The sequence below is a fragment of the Dunckerocampus dactyliophorus genome, chromosome 14 (assembly GCF_027744805.1).
Source record: "Dunckerocampus dactyliophorus isolate RoL2022-P2 chromosome 14, RoL_Ddac_1.1, whole genome shotgun sequence".
In the NCBI taxonomy this organism is placed as follows: Eukaryota; Metazoa; Chordata; class Actinopteri; order Syngnathiformes; family Syngnathidae; genus Dunckerocampus; species Dunckerocampus dactyliophorus.
This window is the reverse complement of record NC_072832.1, coordinates 25,075,966-25,099,470: the sequence shown is the minus strand read 5'-3', so window position 1 is coordinate 25,099,470 and position 23,505 is coordinate 25,075,966. Positions and strand designations below refer to the sequence as shown.

At 41.1% G+C, this 23,505-nt stretch overlaps 3 protein-coding genes and 2 long non-coding RNA genes across 13 annotated transcripts in view; 2 read left to right on the top strand and 3 right to left on the bottom strand.

Annotated features, from left to right (window-relative positions):
* LOC129193695 (inactive ubiquitin carboxyl-terminal hydrolase 54-like) overlaps nucleotides 1-3,916 on the bottom strand; it is a 49,503-nt gene extending 45,587 nt beyond the window's left edge. For 5 of the 6 annotated variants that reach the window (XM_054798219.1, XM_054798222.1, XM_054798223.1 and 2 more), the window contains exon 1: nucleotides 1,034-1,176. The gene's annotated coding sequence lies outside the window, so the exon portion shown is untranslated. Of the gene's footprint in view, nucleotides 1-1,033; nucleotides 1,177-3,761 lie in introns of those variants that run through there. The other variant, XM_054798221.1, reaches the window with a different exon arrangement.
* LOC129193699 (uncharacterized) lies at nucleotides 587-3,446 on the top strand. The gene is made up of 3 exons (XR_008573591.1): nucleotides 587-1,108; nucleotides 2,231-2,567; nucleotides 2,654-3,446. It is a non-coding gene; the product is annotated as an uncharacterized LOC129193699 (long non-coding RNA).
* Nucleotides 3,917-6,168: 2,252 nt separating the features above from the next.
* Nucleotides 6,169-16,390, bottom strand: prorsd1 (prolyl-tRNA synthetase domain containing 1). Of its 2 annotated transcripts, none has more exons than XM_054798852.1 (4): nucleotides 16,339-16,390; nucleotides 9,657-9,782; nucleotides 9,479-9,568; nucleotides 6,169-8,468 (listed from the first exon to the last, which is right to left on the bottom strand). In XM_054798852.1, exons 2-4 carry the CDS (start codon nucleotides 9,762-9,764, stop codon nucleotides 8,256-8,258), a joined length of 411 nt encoding a protein of 136 aa, XP_054654827.1. In that variant the 5' UTR covers nucleotides 9,765-9,782; nucleotides 16,339-16,390; the 3' UTR covers nucleotides 6,169-8,255. The 2 variants fall into 2 exon arrangements, with proteins under 2 accessions (XP_054654827.1, XP_054654826.1); XM_054798851.1 differs by lacking the exon at nucleotides 16,339-16,390 and adding an exon at nucleotides 11,058-11,209.
* opn4a (opsin 4a (melanopsin)) overlaps nucleotides 16,365-23,505 on the top strand; it is a 25,271-nt gene continuing 18,130 nt past the window's right edge. For 2 of the 3 annotated variants that reach the window (XM_054798850.1, XM_054798848.1), the window contains exons 1-4: nucleotides 16,365-16,468; nucleotides 18,278-18,333; nucleotides 20,272-20,460; nucleotides 23,299-23,441. In XM_054798850.1, the coding sequence (XP_054654825.1) occupies nucleotides 20,314-20,460; nucleotides 23,299-23,441 (290 nt within the window). In that variant the 5' untranslated portion in view covers nucleotides 16,365-16,468; nucleotides 18,278-18,333; nucleotides 20,272-20,313. Of the gene's footprint in view, nucleotides 16,469-17,907; nucleotides 18,334-20,271; nucleotides 20,461-23,298; nucleotides 23,442-23,505 lie in introns of those variants that run through there. The other variant, XM_054798849.1, reaches the window with a different exon arrangement.
* LOC129193989 (uncharacterized) lies at nucleotides 16,453-22,536 on the bottom strand. The gene is made up of 3 exons (XR_008573662.1): nucleotides 22,406-22,536; nucleotides 20,854-20,930; nucleotides 16,453-16,550 (listed from the first exon to the last, which is right to left on the bottom strand). It is a non-coding gene; the product is annotated as an uncharacterized LOC129193989 (long non-coding RNA).

The window sequence follows — 23,505 nt, the reverse complement described above, 5'->3', positions numbered from 1 at the left end:
AGCCGTCTAGCCCAGGCAGTGTGAAAGCACTGGAGTGACTTACAGGACTGGCTGCAGTTTGTTTTCAATGTGGACTCCAGAGCATGGTGACCGACAGGAGAAGAGATGTTTGCGTTGTGTGCATGCATTGTGTTGTGCATGCATTGTATTGTGCATGCATTGTGTTGTGCATGCATTGTGTTGTGCATGCATTGTTCCCCCACAGCTGCAGAATCCACCACTCCAGTGAGCGGACATCATCAGACCTCCTTGCACACATTTGTCACCCATCACTAAGTTCATACAAGTGCACCATCACATCCCAACACCCCGGTGGGGGTCCAACAGGTTGTCGACCATTACGAGTGTAATGTGACGTCACTGCGTGTACAACCTCTTTCAAATGACTTTTGGGCATGAAAACACACCAAGTTGTTTCTAGCCTCTCGCTGACTTCATTCATACATTGTAGACATCATCATCGTCATAGTGATAATAATAATGACCATCTAGAAGCTGCACGAGCTCCATTCTTTAAATCAGCCAAACTTGCACCAAATTGCGCAGCGATTCTTTTTACAAATGCGTCACACTTTTGAACATTGATACCACCCCCCCTCCATCGCGTTGCCGCTGCCACACAATGGCATACAAGCGATGAAAACAGATCCGGTGTTGTGATGTTAAATGTGTGGAATGTAATAGTAAGAGCACGCCAGTCCATGTTACTATCGAAGTCCATGTGAACGAGCGGCGTTAAAACGGGTCTTTTTTCAACGGAGTTCGGCGCGGAGCTGTGTGCGTGTGTGTGGTTACGACGGAGCAGCATTACATCACTTCCAGCAAACTTCACCGACAACAAACGACGGCGATTTTTGCCCACTTTGAGCCAACATCCTCTCACAGATGTATCGATTTAGTGCGGAGGTGAGCGCCGACTGGCAGCCCAGCAAGCTAACGTCATGAAGGAGTTGTAACGGTCGCCGCGTTCAAACGTCCTACACGCAGCGGCCGCGGCTTGGCCGGGTCCTTCCGGCCGGTGGAGGCGGCTCACCTGAGGCAGCAGTCCGGAGGGAGAGCCGGGAAGCTCGGCCGGCAGCACCGGGGAGGAGAAGGCAGCAAACAGGCAGTAAGCACTGATAGCATTCATTGCATTCATTGTGTTGGAAGAGCTGGACCACGAGGGGGAGGGGCTACTACCTGGGGCGCGAGCACGACAGCGCCAGCGCGCGCATACACATGTCAGCGTGTGTGTGTGTTTACATTTTGAGTTTAGCTAACATGCTCACACCAAAACTGACTAATTCCTCAACGTATACGAACAATAATGACCAAATAATAAATACTATTTTAAAATACAATGATAGTCAGATTAACACCATGAAACTGAATAGTACATTATATATTCTTTATTTATGGCATTTACTATGACGTACTTATGACGCAAGTATACTCAACATATTTAGTACAAACTTCATTTTGTGCCACAGTGGATCCTGGCACATTCGCAATTCATTAACGTTTTTTTTCTCCGAAAAGACGCCATCTCATTCACCATACGTCGCTAATAATTTATAAATATGTGACAATACAAGTCAAATGTACAGCATGCAGTATATGTGCCATTGTTGAAAAAGCCAGCAATTTTGACAGGCTTTATGAGCCACTGATATTTTTTCCTCAAGCGTTGAGGTTCCGCACATTGTTCAGCAGTCCTTGAGCGCACCATAGTTGTGTCCTAAGAAGCAAACGTTTATGTGGCTACAGCAGCAATAGCTTTGACAGTCACTGATACATGTTATACTGGAAAGGGTCCCTGACATGATCCATCAACTTTGCCTAAATATGTTATATATTGTTTGTAATTGTTCAATTTTTTTTAAGTGAATGGTAACTCGGCAAAAATGACATTTATAGTTGATGGCGCCACCCATGACGAACTAGTTCGCAGCTCAGCGTCATTTCCAGAAGTGATGTCATCGGGGTGACACCTCTCAGCTAAAAGCAGAGTAAACAAACGCTTCTCAAGGTAGATCGTCGACTTAGTTCAGTATATTTTTCATCAAACTAGTAGTCATGCCAAAATTTTGTGTTGCTGCTGGATGTTCACAGTGTCCCAGTGATACTATTTAAGCAAAGTTGATGAATCATGTCAGGGAACTTTAAATATGTTATATATCGTTTATAATTATGTTCTACATTGTTAGATTTTTTAAAACAAACGGCAAATTTGCAAAATTTACATTTACAGATCATGGCGCCACGACGCCGACATAGGAAAAGGAGCTCGAGTTTTCCAAGTGTAATCCTGAGTGTGGCACCAGCAAAGCAGTGAGGGTTCAGAGGTCACAGCATGAGGACAAGGGTGATTAGAGGGCCACTGAAGCGTGAACATGGACGCCGCTTGAAAAGAGGAACATGCCAAATGAAGAAATACGAGGTTATTGTCCATGACGTCCTTTGTTAGCCCGCTCATAAACAATCAATGCTGTCATGTGGAATATATTTGGCCCCCCAACCCCCATTAAAAAATACCACATACCAGAGTTTCATCAAACTTAGCGGAGTTCCACAGGGCGCCCTTTGAGGTACATGAACTTTTCTCATATTTTCTCTGCTTGATGAACATGTTTGTGACGCGGTGTGATTCCATCTTCATCACTTTTGTTTCCAGACGGTTCCTGTCCCTCTCGGCCCTGTCAGCTGTGTTATGTCAAAAGAGTTCAGCCAAGTGAGAACATTCAGCTAAAAGACAAAAGGCCATAATGGGAGGTGGCGCAGCGTCCTGCTTGTTACGCTCACATTCCTAAAGGAAAATTCATGACGGTTGTCAACATGGAACTTCTTTATCCTGAAGCCATACATGCCAGCTTTCTTTTGATCGGTGACTGACGTGAATGACTACTTTGTTTTTTTTTTCCATTCTACACTAATGTTCACACTGTCATCTAAATGTATGATATTTCAATTTTAACTGCTTCACCCTTTGATAGACTCACATTCTTCCTACATTGAGATGACAATGATGAGTCAAGGAAGAATGTTGTTATTATTATAATTATTAATAACTACACTGCAATACAAAATGTAAATAAAGCTCAAAGCTAAATATATGCAGAAATGATATATATATAAAATATAGAGAAAAATTTACATATGCTCTAAATATCCATCGGTGTACACTGTGTATACGCTGATGCGTGCACGTGTGTCTCATATGACTGCAAGAGCAAACATTACAGGTGTGAGGATGATGTCATGCAGGAAGTGCACCACTCAAATGAGGGTGACTACACACTCAATTTACATCCAACAGATACAAGTGTGTGTGCGTGTGTGTGTGTACGCGCACGTGTGTGTGCTGGTTGCAGTTAAATCTGATCAGTTTTTCAACAAGTCTAAACTACATCATACACACAGTATATACTGTATATACACAGAGCATATTTACATACAGTATCATACATACAGCACATACTGTACTGTACGTATATCATACATACAGTGTATATATATATATATATATATATATATATATATATATATATATATATATATATATACATACATCATACATACAGTACATAATGAACAGCAATGAATACAGTAGGAAGAGCTAACATTGTCACGTAAATGACTTCCATGCTAATTAGTGAGCAAGTGCTACTGTATAGTGTTAGCGAACACTGAATGGCAGGAATTTAGCTCGTGAACGAGTAAAGTGTCTACTGTTAAGAACACACTTTGTCTTGTTGAGTCATTGGGGTCGCTATGTTACTTACTTTGGCAAAGACTCCACTTCGTCCTTGTCCTCTTCAGGATGAAGTGAAGAAGAAAACGTGCTCTCGTCTCCCAGGTGACGCCTGCGCAGAATGACATCATCCTTATTTGCGCTTACACCTGTGGTCACATGGGTCTTCGTGGCCGCCGCCCCTGCCCGAGCGGCCGCTTCCGGGATCGGATCTCTTAAAGGGGAAGCGTCACACAGCGGTATGATTGACACGCTAATGAGCTCTATTACGATATCGCCTATACAAAGTAGTGATTGAAATTCCGGCTCTTTTTAGAGAGACGATTCTTTTGGCTCGGCTCACTAAAAAGAGCCGGCTGTTTCGGCTCCTAAGTGGCTCCTCAGATGTATGTGTATGATGTAAAATTAATTACTAATATAAAAAATACATGATATCCTATGTATTTAAATAGACTTATTTAAATTCCCAATGAACAGCTACAAAAAATATAATATAAAATACAAATTCAAGGATACATCTCAATAAACAACGTCAAATTTCTGCATGCACATTTCTAACTACAGTCAAACAATACAACGTCCAGCAAAACCACACAACAAAAGAAATTAAAAAGTGCAAAACAAAAAAAGCAGCAACTAGGGAACAATTGTGTCTTTACTGAGGATTGGCATTCAAAAACTCCTCCTGTGCTCCCACCCTTCCGCTGCTCAGTGTGGATACGGACGACGCCACACATCTTGACCAATGACATTTGCCTTTATTAACAGAAAAAAAGACGAAGAAAAAAACTAATCGGCTCCCAATTTGATTTTTTTTTTTGGCTCCCAATGACGTAAACCAGCTCCTGTTTCACTTCAAAGAGCCAACTCTTAGAGCCGATTCTTTTGCAACCGACACATCACTAGTACAAAGAGGATAATACTTGTTTTGATTGATTGACGCTGTCAGAGAGGTATTAATTTGAAACACAACTTGGTCATAACAATACATTTGTAAATTAGCAGTGAATCTAACCTTAGCCAGCACGTATATGCTAGCCACGAGCTAATTAGCTTCTTAGCATGCATTTCTGTTAAAAAAAAAATATTTTCTAAAGAGGAATTTTCAGTGAATAATCCAGAAAATATCTCAATCCAAAAATAACAGGTGATGGCAGTGCTCATGGGGAGCCTTTCCAGCGCGCCTGTTAGCTTAGCGCACTTGCTAGCTTCCATTAGCCTTCATGACATCACACTTTTGGTCGTCTGTCTGCTGCTGTTGACCAAAGTTGTGCTGCTGGTCTTCTTAGTGTTTGTTATTCAGCCATGACAGTCTAGACAGCCCTGTGCGCACACACACATGCACTCTTTCAAGAGTGTAAAAGCTGCGCTTTGATTCTGTATCACTGTCATTATATACGTGACACATACACACACACAGGTCTAATGACAGCTTATTTCTGGAACGTCTCCCATAGCGACCAGGCTGAGCTCTGTCGCCACGGCGATAGCGCTGCTACGTGTTGGAAAGCAGACGGAAGGCGGGGGGAAAGACGACAAAAGAATCAACTGCTGACATGTCAAAGGTCACTCAGGGTCAGGGGTCATTCGGCAGAGTCAAAGAAGCGACAAGTTTGTGTTGCTTTGAGGTCGTCGTCAATGAACAGAATATGTGGTTGCCTATGTTAGCATTAGCATTGTTAGTTGTCATCAGTCATCCTTGTTGTTGCTCTAAATGTATAATCGCAGAAAAGTATTTTTCCCTGACTGTGACGTCATATTAGCGGCTTTGCATCACCATGGAGATCGCGTGGGCTTGTCTTAGTGCCTCGTGGACTGTACGCACATATCCTTTAGCTTCACACAATAAAAGCACTCTCACTGCTTTTGTCTCCGGGTAGTTCACCTGCTCTGGCACTTGCTCGCAGTATTTTAATTTGATTTGTTATATACTAAATATTAAACGCTACCCAAGTGTTTTAAGTGTCACTGCTTTGCTCGAGCTAACATACATCCAGTGTGACTTGCTCTTTTATTCTGAAAGCTGCGTCGTGCAACCGACGGGATCCTGTTAAAACCTTTTTTTTCCTTTTTTTTTTCTAAATCATATAAAACACTTCCATAGATTCCTGTGGTGCATCTGACACACACACGCGCGCGCACACACGGAGTGGAAGAATGCCTGGGAAAAGGAGCGACGTTATTCATTTGCTAATTTGATCAACAATGCAACAATACACAGTCATTAGGGATGCCGGTTGGTGGGGGTGCAGTGCACGAAAGCTTCCCAGGCAGGAAAAAGACTGAATTGTTTTTGTTCCTGCATCAATTTAAAAACATTACAGTGGCACATCTTATTACACGACTATTCATAGACATACAGCATACGGTGGTGTGAAAAAGTGTTTGCCCCCTTCCTGATTTCTTTTTTTTTGTTGCATGTTTGTCACACTTAAATGTTTCGGATCATCAAACAAATGAAAATATTAGTGACAACACAACTGAACACAAAATGTAGTTTTCGCACTTTTTATTATTAAGGGAGATTAAAAATAAATAAAACCTGCATGGCCCTGTGTGAAAAAGTGATTGTCCCTGTAGGAAAAAAAAATAAAATTTACTGAGTGGGTAAATAATTATTACAAGTAGATTTTAGTCTATTGATTGAATTATTGTTGAGTGTCTTAAAAATAAGTACAGTATAGATATTGAACATCTGTTTAAGTGTGTCAAAGGTGAAACAGAAATACCCTTGGTCACAGCTTCTACACACCAAGGTTACCAGGCTGATAAGGCCCAGAATTAAGTCAAAACATTAACATTGGCCGGAGCAAAGCATGTTTTGTTGATGTCAACAACTACACTAAGTGTTATCGGGACAGCGAAGGAGCTGGCTATCATCTGCTGGCGTCACAAGCTTCGACAAAGATTTCAGGAGAAAGTTATCTTTGGAGGGACTGGCGCCAATGGTCTGAGCAAACAAGTATAAAAATGACTGTGGGACGATCGGGCGGGAGCTCTCTTTCATTTTCAGCCGGGAGATGGGTACAGGGGAAATAAAACGGGGTCCAGGTGCCTGTAGACTGTGGAAACTATCCTGTCTGACTTATTTTTCAATTATTATGTCTGATTTATCTTTCAATTATTATGTCTGACTAATTCTTCAATACTTTTTCGCTTTCTCTGTGCTCCTGTTGTTGACGGAAGTCACGTTAGCGCCTATGGGCTACAGCAAATCATTGCACCTAGGAGAAAAGTTTCTGTAATGTTTTAAATCATCAAAATACCGCAAGATACTCTAAATATTACATGTTAGCATCAAAGTACTTTTTCATGCATGATCACAGCATGTATATAAAACCATAAAACTTTTTTTTTTTTTTTTTAAAGAGGGCTTCATAGTTGAAATAGGTACCTCTCATGACATGCAATGTTAGCTGGCTCGTTATCTCTCGTTACAATGCACAGAAAAGCGAAAGATGTGTTCATGTTTCACATAGGGACTGTGGATGAAATCAGCAAAACAGCCCCAGACCATCACACTTCCACCACGATATTTTACTGTTGGTACGATGTTTTCTGAAATGCTAGGTGTACACCTTCCAAAAAGTTCAACTTTTGTCTCATCAGAGTATTTTTCCAAAGGTCTTGGGGATCATCAAGATGTTTTCTGGCAAACTTGAGATGTTCTTTTTGTTCAGCAGTGGTTTTGGTCTTGGAACTCTGCCATGCAGGTTGTTTTTGCCCAGCATCTTTTTTATGGTGGAGTCATGAACACTGACCTTAACTGAAGCAAGTGAGGCCTGCAGTTCTTTGGATGTTGTTGTGGGTCTTTTGTGACCTCTCGGACGAGACGTCGCTGCGCTCTTGGCGTCATTTTGGTTGGCCGGCCACTCCTGGGAAGGTTCACCATTGTTTCATGTTTTCGCCGTGTTTGGATATTGGCTCTCACTGTGGATAGCTGGAGTCCCAAAGCTTTAGAGATGGCTTATAAGCTTTTCCACACTGATTGATCTCAATTACTCTCTTTGTGGGGTGAGGCATCAGGGGTGGGCAATCACTTTTTCACACAGGGCCATGTAGCTTCGGATTTCTTTTCTCCCTTAAAAATATGAAACGTTTCATTGAAAAAGTGCATTTGTGTTCAGTTGTGTTGTCACTGACTAATATTTACATGTGTTTGATGTTCTGAAACATTTAAGTATGACAAACATGCAAAAAAAAAAGGAAATCAGGAAGGGGAAACACTTGTTCACACCACCGTATGTTGTATTCATCCATGAAGTCCTGACAGATGTAAGCTAAAACGTGCGTGAAATAAAACACGGTGACAATGATGACGTGTTTAAGGAGTTAAAAGCTGGATTTTGAATGACATGAAAAGTCCAAAATGTTCTCTCCCTTTTGTTTCTCATTTTTGCACAACTTCCTAGAACGTCTCATTGAAGGCCACGCAACGTTCTTCTTGTGTTTCTAAATTCCCGTCCTGATACTGTTGTTGTCTTGCATCCGGAGCCAGAACCGGTGCTCGGCCCGCCTCGTTACGCTACTCAAAGTTTTCCAGGACAGGCTCGTGGCCCGCGTCCTTGAGGAAGCGCAGCAGGTCATCCGGTCGCAGCCCCATGGTGGCGGCGTTGGTCATGGGGTGGAAGTAGACCATGTGGTGTCCTCCTTCCAGCAGGTCCCGGTCCAGGACCAACGTGACGCTCTGGTCCTTGTCAAAGAGCACAGCCAGAGCCGTGGCACAGCCCTGACCCACCTGAACACACACGAGTCCAGTAAAACAGCAAATATTTGTTATCTTTGACAAATATACAGTATATCATAACATATATCATAAATACAGAAATAATACAAATATAATTAATATAATGTACTGTACATATATGTGTGTGTGTATATAAATAAAATAAATAATTTATTACATAAATATATCAATAAGATATGCACTTTATGAATGAAAAGTTTGAATAAAAAGTAAAAAATATATGTAATCACTATTTTAATATTAATTCTAAAATCATTAATGAAATAAACATATTAAATACATACTATATAACAATATGTAATATTGTGAATAAAAAGGTTGAAAAATATACAGTACATCAATAAAATGAATACAAATGTATAATATAATAAAAATAAATGATTACATATTGTCAGTTATATATTTAATACAGAACATATAGGGAACAAAATAATATGTATAAATATGAAATTAATATAACCAATATCCAGCAATAGCAAATATAACAACATTATTATTATTATTATTATGTTAATTATTATTATTTATTAACAATAATAAAATGAATATACCAATAAAGTATAAAATATACAATACATGGCATTTTGAATAAAACATTTTGAATAAAAAGTGTAAACATGTATTAATGTAGAAATATAATGAATAAAATAATGATAAATATACATCAATAAAGTGTTAAATGTATGTATTGTCAGTAAAGTATGTAGTATAGCAGGGGTCCCCAACTACTGGGCTGTGGGCGGGGCCGAATCAGGCAGCGGGAACATTTCTGGCACGATTGAAAAAAAAACCAAACTTGTAAATAACTACACAAAATGTGATGTAAATGCATATCAATTTTGGAAATATGGGCCGTTACTTTATTCCAAAAATAATATACAGTTACAAATCCTTCATTTTTTGCGTATTTGTCTTGTTTTGTTTTATTGTGTTTCGACCCGCCCCACTTGAACGGTCCTTGGGGGCCACTGTAGTAGAGAATAGAGAAATAAAAAAACAACCTTCAGCTTCTCCAACATGAGGGCCTCGTCTGCAAAGCGCAGGTTTCCACTGCCAACGCCCAGCTTCTTGGCGAGGTCATTGAGGTTGACCTGCGGCAGAACACAGAGGATCATGTGAGGGGCGGCGTCAGGCGGCCACGCTGTAGTGGGCGGGGGCAGCCCATCAGTCAGTCGTCACCTGGCAGTCATGGCGTGCGGACACCAACCACAAACGCTTCTTCTTCTTGTCTTTGAGGAAAAGGTTCTTTGTGACCACGCCGTCCACATCCTGAAGGTGAGGCATCATCTCCTCCACTGTGAACACCTGACGCACACAAACAACAAAAAAACACTCCACGTCACACTTTCATTCCAACAGTTACTTCCCCTGCACTTATACACTCAATACACTAAGTGTACATTAAGCACAGCAAGTGTGCACTTATTCAACTCAAAAGACTGAGTGTAAGTACACAAGTGGGCGCTTCTGCACTCACAACACTAAATGTACAATAAGTACAGCAAGGGTGCGCACTCAAAATACTAAGTCCAAGTACACAAGTGTGCCCTTATGAACTCAAAAGAATACAGTAAGTACAGCATGTGTGCACTTGTGCACTCAAAATACGAAGTGTAAGTACACAAGTGTGCTGCACATTGTGCACTCAAAATACGAAGTACAGAAAGTGTACACTCAAAAGCCTCAAGTGTACAGTGAGTACAGTAAGTGTGCCCTTATGCACTCAAAAGAAAAAGAAAAAAACGCTCTGCATGACACTTTCAATTCCACCACTTACTAGAGTACATCGATTTTATTATCAGAGTCCAGTACAACTGAGCCCCACGGTTTTCTTCTCCGGCCGCTTAAATTTCAAACCGGTGTTTTGGCGCCCCCTGCTGGTGCCAGATCGTCATTACACCAAAGACGACCAAGACTCCCCGGGGTGAAAAGTGAGCACACACCCAAGAAACGCTTGTAAAGTAATCCCATCAGTGCACATCTTGAATGACGGCAGCTTTTTACGAGCAAGAGTGGTAGCACTTCGGCTTAAACTCCCACTCGTCAAAGTCAAAACATGTATCCACGCCGGGACAACCGGATTCCATGGAAAAAAAAGATTATTTTTTTTTTAGTTTGAACTGCTTTAGCGCGCGACTCCACGACTGAAATAAAGTGGCATTTGGTAGCTGTATTTCCATGGATGTTATGACACAATCGGCACAGGTCCTGAACAGCATAGGGCGTTCTTTTCATTTTAAAGTCAACTGTTAAGACCTCATGTGTGACGTGCGTGGCTTCGCCGGACGTATACAAATGACAAAAAGATTGAAATTCAAATAAAGAGAAATTCTAAAGTGTTTTTAATATAGCCGGAAAAAGGCCAGGAGACCCGCTGGATCACTCAATAGGCTCAAACTTCTGTTTAGAGTTTTAAACCAATTGACAGTTAGCAGGCAAACACAAAACATGTATCGCTTTTATTGGCGTTCCCTTGCCTGCATGCATGCAACTCAAACAGTTGTAATAACTTCCGCTGCACGCTTTTACTGCCAGCTTGTAAGGTAACTGTAAATACATAATAAATGTGTTTGGTGCTACCGGTGGATGATCCATGCAGCTCGTTCGGATGTTTAAAGCCTCCAAACGTTTCTCCAGTTCTTCCCGCAGCTCCCCGGACATCCTCAATAAATAAACGCGGTGCTTTAAAAGAAATTAAAATCCACACCGAAACAACGTGCAGAAAGCAGCTCTGGCTCTTCTTCGTTTTCTGCGGAGGCCTTCCTCGTGCACCGCCACCTACTGGAGACTTCTACAAGTGCACACAAAAACAACTTGCGAATAGGGATCGACTTCCTCAATAATACAATTTGATATTTAAAGTGAAGATTCGATTGCTTTATTGTGACTATTTATGAAGTCACGTCGTGTGCTTTGTTACTTGTGTGGGTATTTTATTCTGTTTTGTTGGACAAAAGAGTTGTTGTCTCTTTAATTGTAAAGAGAACATCTTTTCTTCACTTGACCTCTCAGCAAAAGTTTTTTTCTCCCTGCCAGCGTCTGTCACCAAGCTGAAGGCCGCGTTCCACTTCCACGTGAATGAAAACGCTGACCCACTTTGACAAGGTCAACCCATCAGCAAATGAACGCTAAGCAGCGGCGGGAGATTTAGGTCGAGGTGGAACAGAGAGGATGAAAACGGGCGTCGATGTCGCTCGTTATGTGACTGCATGCTGCTAGACAGCCAGCGAAACAATAAAGAAGTCAATGCTTTCACTCCATAGTCAATGCTTGCTTTTCTCACTTTAGTCAAGCTTTCTTCACGTGTGCATTTATGCACTTCTTTCAAAGACTAAGTGCACAGTAAGTGTGGCCTTATGCGCTCAAAAGAATAAGCGTAAAGTACAGCAAGTGTGCACTTGTCCACTCAAATGACTAACTGTACAGTGAGTAAAGCAAGTGTGCCCCTATGCACTCAAAAGACTAAGGGTACAGTAGGTACAGCACTTATGCACTCAAAATATTAAGTGTAAGTACACGTGTGCTTTTATGCACTCAAAAGAATAAGTGTAAGTACAGCAAATGTGCACTTATGCACGCAAAAAAATAAGTGTAAGTATACAAGTGTCCCCTTATGGACTCACAAGACTGAGTGCGAGTACCCAAGTGTGCACTTGTGCGCTCAAAAGACTAAGTGTAAGTACAGCATATATGCATTTATGTACTCAAAACAAAAAGTAGAAGTACACAAGTGTGCCCTTATGGACTCAAATGACTGAGTGTAAGTACACAAGTGTGCACTTATGCACGCAAAAGACTGAGTGTACAACAAGTGTGCCCTTATGCACTCAAAAGAATTAGTGTACAGTAAATACAGTAAGTTTGCCCTTATGCACCCAAAAGAATAAGTATAAGTGCACTAAAAAATGTACAGTAAATACAGCAAGTGTACCCTTACGCACTCAAAACAATAAGTGTACAGTAAATACAGCAAGTGTGCCCTTACGCACTCAAAAGACAAAAAGAAGTGTATAGTAGGTACAAAACGTATGCACTCAAAATACTACGCGTAAGTACACATGTGCATTTATGCACTCAAAAGGCTAAGTGAACAGCAAGTGTGCCCTTATGCCTCAAAAGAATAAGTGTACAGTAAATGAAGCAAGAGTGCCCTTACGCACTCAAAAGACTGAGTGTAAGTACACAACTGTGCCCATATGCACTCAAAAGAATAAGTGTAAGTGCACTTAAGTACTCAGAAGACTAAGTGTACAGTAAGTGCAGCAAGTGTGTACTCAAATGACTAAGTGTACAGTAAATGCAGCAAGTGTGCCCTTATGCCCTCAAAGGAATAAGTGTAAGCACAGCAAGTGTGCAGTTATGTACTCAAAATACAAAGTGTACAGTAAATACAGCAAATGTGCCCTTATACACTCAAAAGAACAAGTGTAAGTACTTATGCAGTCAAAAGACTTACATGTATAGCAAGTACAGCAAGTGTGCAGTTATGCACTCAAAAGACTAAGTGTACAGTAAGTGCACAAGTGTGCACTGATAAGGCTGAACATAATAAACCTTATCAAGCATCATTTTTAAGGTTTAAAAACCTCCCTGTTTTGGCCTCGCTCTCCTCCTGTCGTTGAGTTCTCCCTCGGATTGTTTTGTAAGAAAGTCCGGAATTGCATTTTGTTGTATTTGACTTTTCCACACTGAGATTGTAGCTGTGGAACGGTCCTGGAGTGCTGTGTGGCGTAGCAGAGGGCTTATTTAGTTCACTTGCTGACCGTCCATACTGAATGCTGAATACAGTAAACATACACTGTATCTCGCCGTGACAATCGTTGGTGGACTACGGTGGCTATAATTCACAGCAAACAGACTTCATCGTAGTGAATGATTACATGAATGATTAGATTAGAAAACGCCAACGTCACTGTACACGCTGGAGCGGGGAGCGCCACCTGCGAGGTGCATCGTACGCGGATGCTTCGGGAGACCTCCGCGTTGCCACGGAGCTCGGGAGAACCAGAGCATAGAGCGGGGGAGCCACACGCCGCGGCCGACAAAGGGGCGCTTTAGTCGGACACAAACATGGCAGTTTCTCGGCCAGTTCAGTCATGTAGATTGGCCAGTGAAGTTATTGGTGTGAGCCGGCTAGTTATAACTTGCAAAAACCAGCAATTCAAAAAAGAACAAGTGAACAGTAAGTACAGCAAGTGTGCCCTTAGTCCCTCAAAAGAATAAGTGTACAGTAAGTACAGCAAGTGTGCACTTCTGCACTCAAAATACAAAGTGTACAGTAAACACAGCAAACGTGCCCTGAGGTTTAAGTACACAGGTGTGCCCTTATCCACTTGAAGACTGAGTGTACAGTGGGTTCAGCACTTATGCACTAAAAATACTAAGTCTAAGTACACGTGTGCATGTATGCATTCAAAAGACTACGTGTACAGCAAGTGTGCCCTTATGCACTCAAAAGAATAAGTGTACAGTAAATACAGCAAGTGTGCCCTTAGGCCCTCAAAAGAGTAAGTTTACGTGCAGCAGGTGTGCCCGTATGCCCTAGTAAGTGTATAGTAAGTACAGCAAGTGTGAACCTATGCACTCAAAAGACTAAGTGTAAGTACACAAGTGGGCCCTTATACACTTGCTGCTTGCTGCTGTAACAAGTGAATTTCCCCGCTGTGGGATAAATAAAGTACAAATACAATACAATAAAAGACTCAGTGTACAGTAAGTACACAAGTGAGCACTTGTGCACTCAGAATGATAAGTGTAAGCACACAAGTCCAGCAAAGGAGACACAGCCAGACACAGTGTTTGCTTGTGTTCGCTTGTGGGACTTCCTGCTTCTGGCGACCCTCCCTGTCCTTTCACTGCTGTGTGGGGCAGGCCCCGAGCTGTTGTCAGTCAGGCTTACGTGTCACATGACCAGCACAGGGCAAGTGTGAACATTTCATGTGCGGTTTTCTGATGAAGGATTTGTCATGTGTGTGATAATCCAGCTAGCATTTAGCAGTAATTACTTTGCCGCAGCAACAATGGACTCCTCTTCATCATGACCTTCAAATGTACGCGCGCGTGTGTGCGTGTGTGTGTTCCTGCCCGTCAATCATTCAGTGTCCTACATTCCTCTCGCCGAAGTTGAAAAGCTAATAAGGACCGTACACACATTTACACACATGACGCCGATTATCCTTCCATCTCGGCCAATCCGTCTGTCGATGCTAAAGCGTCCCACGGTGGTTTGACGGACATGTCCTCGCGTCTCCCTCGACGTCCGCGGAGAGAAAGTTAAACGGGAGGACAATCAAAGTCAGCAAACGAGCTGAATAATTCTGTTCAATGTGCACATTGATGAAAAAAAACACACCCGCCGGTGTTTCCCACAGGACTGCTATCTATTTGTGGCAGCGGGCGATGTCTAATTTGCACAATCGGCCGCGACATTTGTGCAAGCAATTTTTCCACAAAACGTGAGCAAAAAACAAACAAACAAGTTCAAAACTACAGATGAACTTTCTTCCGTGTGTGTGTGTGTGTGTGTGTGTGTGTGTGTGTGTGTGTGTGTCACAAGCTAGATGGAGCCACATATGAGGGCTTTTGGATGCAGCACAGCAGCAAATGATTAAAATTTCACAATTCTAAATTAATAAACACAAAAACATGAGGATAAATAAAAATCTAATCCAATTCATTTTAATTGGATTTAAATATAATATAAATATATTATACAGAAAATTAAATGTAATCAACAATTAATTAAATATTATTAAATTAAAATACATAAAAATAAATAACTCATGAAAACATTATTCAAAAATTTATTAAAATTAAATAACTTTAAAAAAATCAATAAAAACATAAAATGAAATTTGTATTTATATTGCATACATATAAATTACATTCAAAATAATCAAGAAATTAAATTAACTTTCTTCTGTCGCTTCTTTGTGTGTGTTTTCACACACCAGCACATCACCAGCAATAACTAAAAATTTCACAATTCTAAGTTAATAAAAAAATACATCATTTGAATAAAAATATATTCCAATTTATAAATGTTAATATCACATACATATATTATAGACCAAATTAAACGTAACCAACAATTAATACATAAAAATAAATAATATGGGAAAATTATTAATTCTACAGAAATGTTTTGAAATTAAATAATTTTAAAAAATCAATAAAAACATAAACTGAAATCAGTATTTATATTGTATTATATATATATTACATTAAAAATAATCAAGAAATTAAATTAACTTTCTTCTGTCGCTTCTTTGTGTGTGTGTGTGTGTTTTTATGTCAAAAGCAGTAATTACAATTTCGCAGTTCTGAATTAATAAATAAAAAATACACAATTTGGATCAAAATATATTCCAATGGATACATTTCCATATAACATACATATATTAAGCAGAAGATGAAACGTACTTAACAATGAATACATGCAAATAAATAATCCACAAAATAATTAATTATTCAAAAATGTTTTAAAATTAAATAATTAAAAACTCAATAAAAATTAAAATTTTTATTTATATATGACATAAAAAAATACGAATGAAATAGAATTTTAAAAAATAACCGCTGACATCTGCATTTTGTCGTCCAGTCTACATAAACGATTAGCTCCAAGTTGAGCATGATTGTTGGCGTGACGACACAATCCTCCATGTGAACCACGGGTAGACGCTGTTCCTAATCAAGTGTCCAGCGAGTGGAGTGCGTTTGAGGCGCTTTAGTTTGATGTGATCAGTCCTCATCTCCTAATGTTGTCTGCTGCTCTGACCCACAGACCCACATAGCCCGTGTGCGTGCACGTGCGTGCGTGCGTGTGTGCGTGGTCCTCCCTCCCTTATATAACACGTACCTGAGTCAAGCCACACTTGTTGCAGACATGACTTGCTGCTGGTCTTCATGTCTACACGCCGCCTTGTGAGGACGCTGAAGACGTGACGCGGAACATTATTTTGGATTCTTCTCCTCTCCGTCTACCTCAGGTAAGGTCTGCATTGATCCACGGATGTAGTGAAGATGTGGAGAGTATTTCAGCCAGTCACGTTCTTGAAAAGTGTCTTTGTGCTAACAGAGGAGACGCAAAGAAATGACAGACGAAAGAAAGCGTCCATGAAATTGCTGATTTGCAAGCAATTGTGTGAGTGTGCATGGTGTGCTGCATAAAGACACCAAATAGTGGTTAACCTCAGTGATAGGCGGTGACGGCTTACCTCGCATATGCAGCGGATGAAAATAACGCTTCTAAACATGTCTACAGTTGATCATCGCTGCATCGCACTTCCGATATCGCTCCCTCACTACGTCGGGATTTAAAAAATAATAATGATGGCTGTTTTGTGGTTGACTGTGGCCTTTTATTGGTCCAAAAATATTGAAAGACATTCAATGGCTGAGATCGAGCGGGGGAAAAAAAAGGTTCTCCTCTCATTCCGTGTGGAAGCGGTAAATTTTTGGCTTCTTTTTCTTCATTTAAAACACTTTCTGAAGTTTGCATAAGTACATTGGAGAGGGTAGTTAGCTCGCTAGCTTGCCATGCTAGTGATCCTATGCTAGAGTAGCCTGCACCATGTGATGTAAACAAAGAATAAACAGGAGTGTAAAGGTGACAGGGCTCTAATAATGTTAAAACCTGCATTTAGGAAGAACTAAACAGGTTTTCTATGCTCTAACTATGAACATATTCCATTTATTAATACTGAATCCTACTCGTGGTCGGGTATGGAACCAATGAAACGCCATAAACGATGTATCTGCGTTCTTACACCAAGTCAGTCTGCAGGAATACATTCTTGCATGCGGGGGGGGTGCAAAAATGTATTCCTGGGGGGTGTAGCGTATGAGCATTAACTCATTCAATCACAGCCATTTTTCAAAAGACAACCCCTTCACGGTACCGGCCATTTTAGGCGATTTTGACTGATCTTTCAAGGCCCCCAGAATATTGTGTTCTATGGTTATGTAAACATGGAACCTACCAAAGGAAAGATTAGACTACCATCTTTCATCAGGAAAAAAAAAAAGTTTGTCCCTACCTTTTTCTGTTGTTTAGTAATGAGCAGTAGAACATAGGTACGTTTCAGGAAAATATCAGTTCCCAACTACAAAAGGGGGAAAACCATCTTTGTGTAAAAAGATACATTTCAAGCATAAATTTCACTTTGACACAAATATTTTTCGCTGTTGTGACAGCTGAAATATCTAAACACCTCTACCTACACGCGTGCGCACACGTGTTAAAATCTCCCGACAACGCGCAACCTTCTGCCCTTCCCACTTCCTGTCGTGTGTGATTTTTCCGCTCACATGATCTCTGCCGAGCTCTTATAGAAATCCCCTTCTGGCCGTTTTTATGGCTTAAAATGGCCCGGAAGCGAATTCCATTAGTAGAGAGTTGCATCATCGCCTCTTTTTGCCTTTGATGAAAAACACAACGTAAAAGACGTCTAAATCCGTTGTTGGGATCGGGCGTCGGGGATTCTGAAAGCATTTTCGGTACTGAATGAGTTCATTGGATATAAACAACGCGAACGCAAAGATGCCGACTTGCTTCCCAGCTGCCTCCGGTTTTCTGCCATGAGGCCATTTTCACAGGCATTTTCGAGTTTCGGTATTTTCCGACAGGAAACTTTCTCGCCGTTTTTTTATGGTTGCTTTTTGAACCGGACTATCTTAGTAATAACTTTCCCGCCAAAATTCCCGTTTGAAGGATTTCCACACGCGAGAACGGCAACACGCATGCGGCGTTCACGCGAATGGAAACGCTTTCTTTGATGTTTTTATTCACATTCCAGGCATCTCCTCCGACATCGCCGCTGTGACTCACTGTCGCCCCCCGAGGAACGAGCAGGTATTGCGACCCAGGACTGAAGACCTCCTGTGTGTTTGTTGATGTCGGGGGTGTCCAAGCGTTTTCCGACGAGGGCCTCGTAGGGAAAAGTAAATCTTTATTTGATCATTTATTTCTGTAAATTTGTAACCTTTTCCGCAACCTCATTTTTCTAAAAATGAGAACTTCATGAGTCGTTTTGTTTGTCATAACATTACGACTTTTCAATGAAAGGCTTAAAAAATATGTTTTTGTTCATATTTCAACTGCATGCTACTGAAATGACATCACTGCTTTCTCATGGAAAGAAAAAGTGCAACTTTCTTTCTCGTCAGATTAGGAGTTTTCTATTTTAAGATTTGGACTTTATTCTCCTAAAATTGCAGCTGCGTTTCAATTTCTGCTGTTGTTTTTTTAATTTATTTTCCAACTATTTCAACTTCTATAAGTAATTCTGATTTTATTCCCGTAATATTTTGACTTTTTTTCTTGTAAAATTGTAACTTTTTCCTCGATCTATTTTTGTCATAAATGACAACTTTATAAGTTCTTTTGTTTCTCATAATATTGCGGCTTTAAAGTTTTGTTTTTTTTTTTTTTAGTTTTTCTTGAATATTTCCTCATAATATTACAACATTATTTTTGGAAATTTGCAACTTTCTTTCTTGTTAAATTACAACTTTTTTTCCTTTAATATTTTGGCTTTATTCTCCTCAAATTGCAGCTGTTTTTTCAATTTCCGCTCTTGTTTTTTTCTTTTAATTTTTATTTCTTTCTCATAAGATTATAACTTTTTCATTTGAACTTTTTGACTTCATTCTTGTAAAATTAGATGTTTTTTTTCCCCATTTCTGCTGTCGTTTTTTTTTTTTTAATTTTCCAATTATTTCAACTTTTGTTTTTGTGAATTTTCTTCTCGGAATTCTGATTTTATTTCCAGAATATTTTGACTTTATTCTTGGAAATTTGCAACTTTCTTTCTTGTTAAATTACAACTTGTTTCCTTTAATATTTTGACTTTATTCTCCTCAAATTGCAGCTCTTTTTTCAATTACTGCTCTTGTTTTTTTTATTTTCCAACTATTTCAACTTCTCTTCTATAAGTAATTCTGATTTTATTCCCGTAATATTTTGACTTTTTTCTTGTCAAATTGTAACTTTTTCCTCGGTCTATTTTTGTCATAAAGGACAACTTTATAAGTTCTTTTGTTTCTCATAATATTGCGGCTTTAAAAAATTTTTGATTTTTTTTTTTTTAATATTTCCTTATAATATTACAAGGTTATTTTTGGAAATTTGCAACTTTCTTGTTAAATTAGAACTTTTTCCTTTAATATTTTGGCTTTGTTCTCCTCAAATTGCAGCTGTTTTTTTCAATTTCTGCTCTTGTTTTTTTTAATTTTCCAACTATTTCAACTTCTCTTCTCGTAAATGTTTTTCCCGTAATTCTGATTTTATTCCCGTAATATTTAGACTTTTTTCTTGTCAAATTGTAACTTTTTCCTCGATCTATTTTTGTCATAAATGACAACTTTATAAGTTCTTTTGTTTCTCATAATAATGCGGCTTTAAAAAAAATTGAAAAATACTTTTTCCTGAATATTTTCTTCCTATTTTCCTCGCATAATTTTAACTTTCCTTCTTCCTACATTTTTAATCCTAATTCTGACTTCATTCCCGTCACGTTTTTGACGTTACTGTAGCATCACTACTTTTTCTGCTCCAACTTTTTGGACTTTATTCCTGTAAAATGACTGCTGTCGTCGTTTTCTTGTTAAATGATATTTTTAGAAGGCGCCGCGGGCCAAGAAAAAGCGGCAGCGGGCCACAAATGTCCCTCGGGCCACACTTTGGACACCCCTGTCGCTGGTTCCTCGTGGTTGAGTTAGCTTAAACGCTCCACTGCTAGCAAGTGTATTATTTTGTTGATGGATGTAATGTTGTATTGATGACAAACAGGCACACATTGTGCGCGCCAAGCGGAGAGCGAGGAAGAGGAGGATGACGAGCGGCGCGCGCCCCACCGTCAGCTCGTGCGGAGACCATCATCCGAACTGCACGCAGCCCCACGCGTGGACCTCCATCGGTTCGGCACCGGACGTGTACCGGCCTGCGGAGCTACACGCTGCCGCCTCGGCGACCCCGACGGTGAGTCCAACTTTCCGGTTCCGTTTCTGTCGCTGCGCGCGTCGGTGGGCGTGCGTGTGTGCGTTTGTGCCGCGGAACTCCGTGGACAATGTTGGCTGTTTGACACTCGCCTTCCTCCTGACGCTTTCATTTAGCCGAGAAGCAAAAAAGAAAGCGCATGAAAATGACGAGTACACGTCGGTCTTTCAATCGGCTCATAAATAAAACACGCAAAAGACGAGGTTAAAATGTTTTTAATGTGTTTTTCAACAGTATGTCGTGATTATTGTCATTGACACAATGTGTGGGTGACAGGAAATATTGATCACATTCAACTTCAATGACCTACTTGCTGCATTAGGGCACATGTCCTAATCAATATTTACAAATATTTATACAAATATTTATAAATACCTTCTTCAGGCTTGGGTTGCAATGCCTGCTCGTTCCTCGGGGGGCGACAGTGAGTCACATCGGTGATGTTGGAGGAGCTGCCCCGGAACATGAATGAACACGTTACATATTCGCTCTGGTGAAAAGTGAAAGTTGCAATAAATGCTTGTGATTTTCCCTCTGTGGGAACTTTGAATTGGGACATTTGTTGAAGAATAAGCCATGGATGAGCAAATATGAAGAAAAATACGACTAACAAAAGCATTTTGCCAACACGGCACGCAAAAATGTGTGAAATAGGTTTGATTCAGCCGCAACAAAGCACCCCTGTATTCCTGCAAGTAGTCGCTATCATCCGTAGGCTAACATTAGCAATAGGCTAACATTAGCGTTCTCAGCTAGTCACTCGCGTCCAAAAGGCTACTTTTTAGCATCAGTAGGCTAACAGTTAGCATTCCCAGTTAGTCACTACCATCCATAGGCTAGCTATTAGCATCCATAGGCTGACATTAGCGTTCCCAGCTAATAAGGAGCATCCATAAGCTATCTGTTAGCATCAGTAGGCTAACATTAGCGTTCTCAGCTAGTCACTCACATCCAAAGGCTTGTTATTGGCATCAGTAGGCTAACAATTTGCATTCTCATTTAGTCACCATATCTATAGGCTACCTATTAGCATTCATAGGCTAACATTAGCATACCCAGCCAGTCACTTGCATCCATAGGCCAGCTGTTAGCATCCATAGGCTAACATTAGTGATCCCAACTAGTCGCTAGTATTTGTAGGCTATCTGTTAGAATCAGGAGACTAACATTAGCGTTCCCAGCTATTCAATAGCATCCATAGGCTAGTTGGTATCAGAGGGCTGACAATTAGCATTCCCAGCTAGTCACAAGCATCCATAGGTTAGTTGGTAGTATCAGTAGGCTGACAATTAATGTTCCCAGCTAGTCACTAGCATCCATAGGTTCGATGTTACTGTTCCCAGTTAGTCGCTAGCATCCATAGGCTAGCTGTTAGTGTCACCAGTAAGCCACTAGCATCCAAAGTTGGCGTTACCAGCGAGTCACTGGCATCCACAGGTTAGCATCAGCAGGCTGAATATTAGTATTCCCAGCCGGTCACTAGCATCCATAGGTTAGCTGGTAGCATCAGTAGCCTGACAATTAGCGTTCCCAGATAGTTACTTGCATCGATAGGCTAACAATTACTGTTCCCAGCTAGTCACCAGCATCCGTAGGCTAGCTGTTGGCATCAGTGCGCTAACGTTAGCGTTCTCAGCTAGTCACGAGCATCCATAGGCGAGTTGGTAGTTTCAGTAGGTTGACAATTGGCATTGTCAGCTAGACACTAGCATCATTAGCTTAGTTATTAGTACCAGTAGGCTGACATTACTGTTCCCAGCTAGTCACTAGCACCTATAGGCTAGCTGTTAGCATCAGAACACGAACATTAGCATTCCCAGCAAGTCACTAGCATCTTCAGGTTGACAATCGGAAAGAAATGTTATCATGGTCATCAGTGGATTCGCTGAACAGTAAAGGATAGCATAAATGCATAAACGTATTTAACCTTCAGCAGGCCTGGTTGAAGGTCGTTTTATCTCGCCGCGCCGATTGAGCGACTCGTAAACGACGTCACTCATTCCATTCCAGTCGCGGGGGTCGAGGTTTATTGATCGGTGCCGGCATCAAACGCTGACCTGAATCTGTTCTGTTGCGTAAGAGGGAGCGTGCACATTTGGCGTGCAGGCTGGTCATGTGATGCGAGGAGGACGAGGAGGAAGACGGACACGCCTCAACACACACACGTGCATCAACATGATGAAAACGGATGAAAAATGGCTTTTAATTGGCGTCATCCAGTAACTAATTCGCTATAATGTAGCTAGCGTTAGCGCGGGCAACATTTAACAAGTGACAGCCATCCAGTATCAGCGTGAAGTAAGCTAGCAGCACGCTAGCAGCACGCTAGCAGCACGCTAGCAGCACACTATCAGCGCGCTAGCGCGTTTGTTGTCTTATTTGATTGGTCAGCTTTGTCGGGTGGCGTTACTTCATGAAATAGCGCAACATACCCACAGGAGGGCTCGGCGGAATTAAAACGCAGCCGCCCCTCTGACTGACCTCTGTCTTCGGTTAGCGATGGCGTTGACATGGCGACGGCACGCACGGGAACTGATTGTAGGTTAATTAAAAGGCGTCACGAATGAAACTCTGCGGAGATATGGTCCCTCAGAAGGAATTAAGGCTGCACGCGGGCGATTAGCGCGGAATATTAATGTGATTATGAAGCTTCATTTCCATTCGAGGCAGCACAAAGTCAGCGGGAGAAATGTCAGCGTGCGCGATGCTTCCGCCAATCACGCCTTTGCATTCACCACTTTATTAGGTACACCCCCGTGACATCCAGTAGTCTCCACTCTTAGGACTCACAAGCGTGCAATTCTCCATCCTGTCCTCCAGGCGGCGATGGCGCCCGTAGTCCACCGCCCCTTCCCCACGGTGGACGTCCCTGACCACGCCCACTACACCATCGGCTCGGTCATCCTCGCCATTGGCATTACAGGCATGGTGGGCAACTTCCTGGTCATCTACGCCTTCAGCAGGTGAGCGCACGACCAAATATGGTCATGGCGTGTGCCGAGATTTTGGTATTGTCTTAATACACTC

Coding starts and splice junctions, on each gene's coding strand:
- prorsd1 (XM_054798851.1), bottom strand. CDS start 11,138: ATGTCCGGGGAGCTGCGGGAAGAACTGGAGAAACGTTTGGAGGCTTTA. Junction 9,569..9,656: donor CCGCACGCCATGACTGCCAG/GTGACGACTGAC, acceptor GTTCTGCCGCAG/GTCAACCTCAATGACCTCGC. Junction 8,469..9,478: donor TCATGTTGGAGAAGCTGAAG/GTTGTTTTTTTA, acceptor GTGTGTGTTCAG/GTGGGTCAGGGCTGTGCCAC.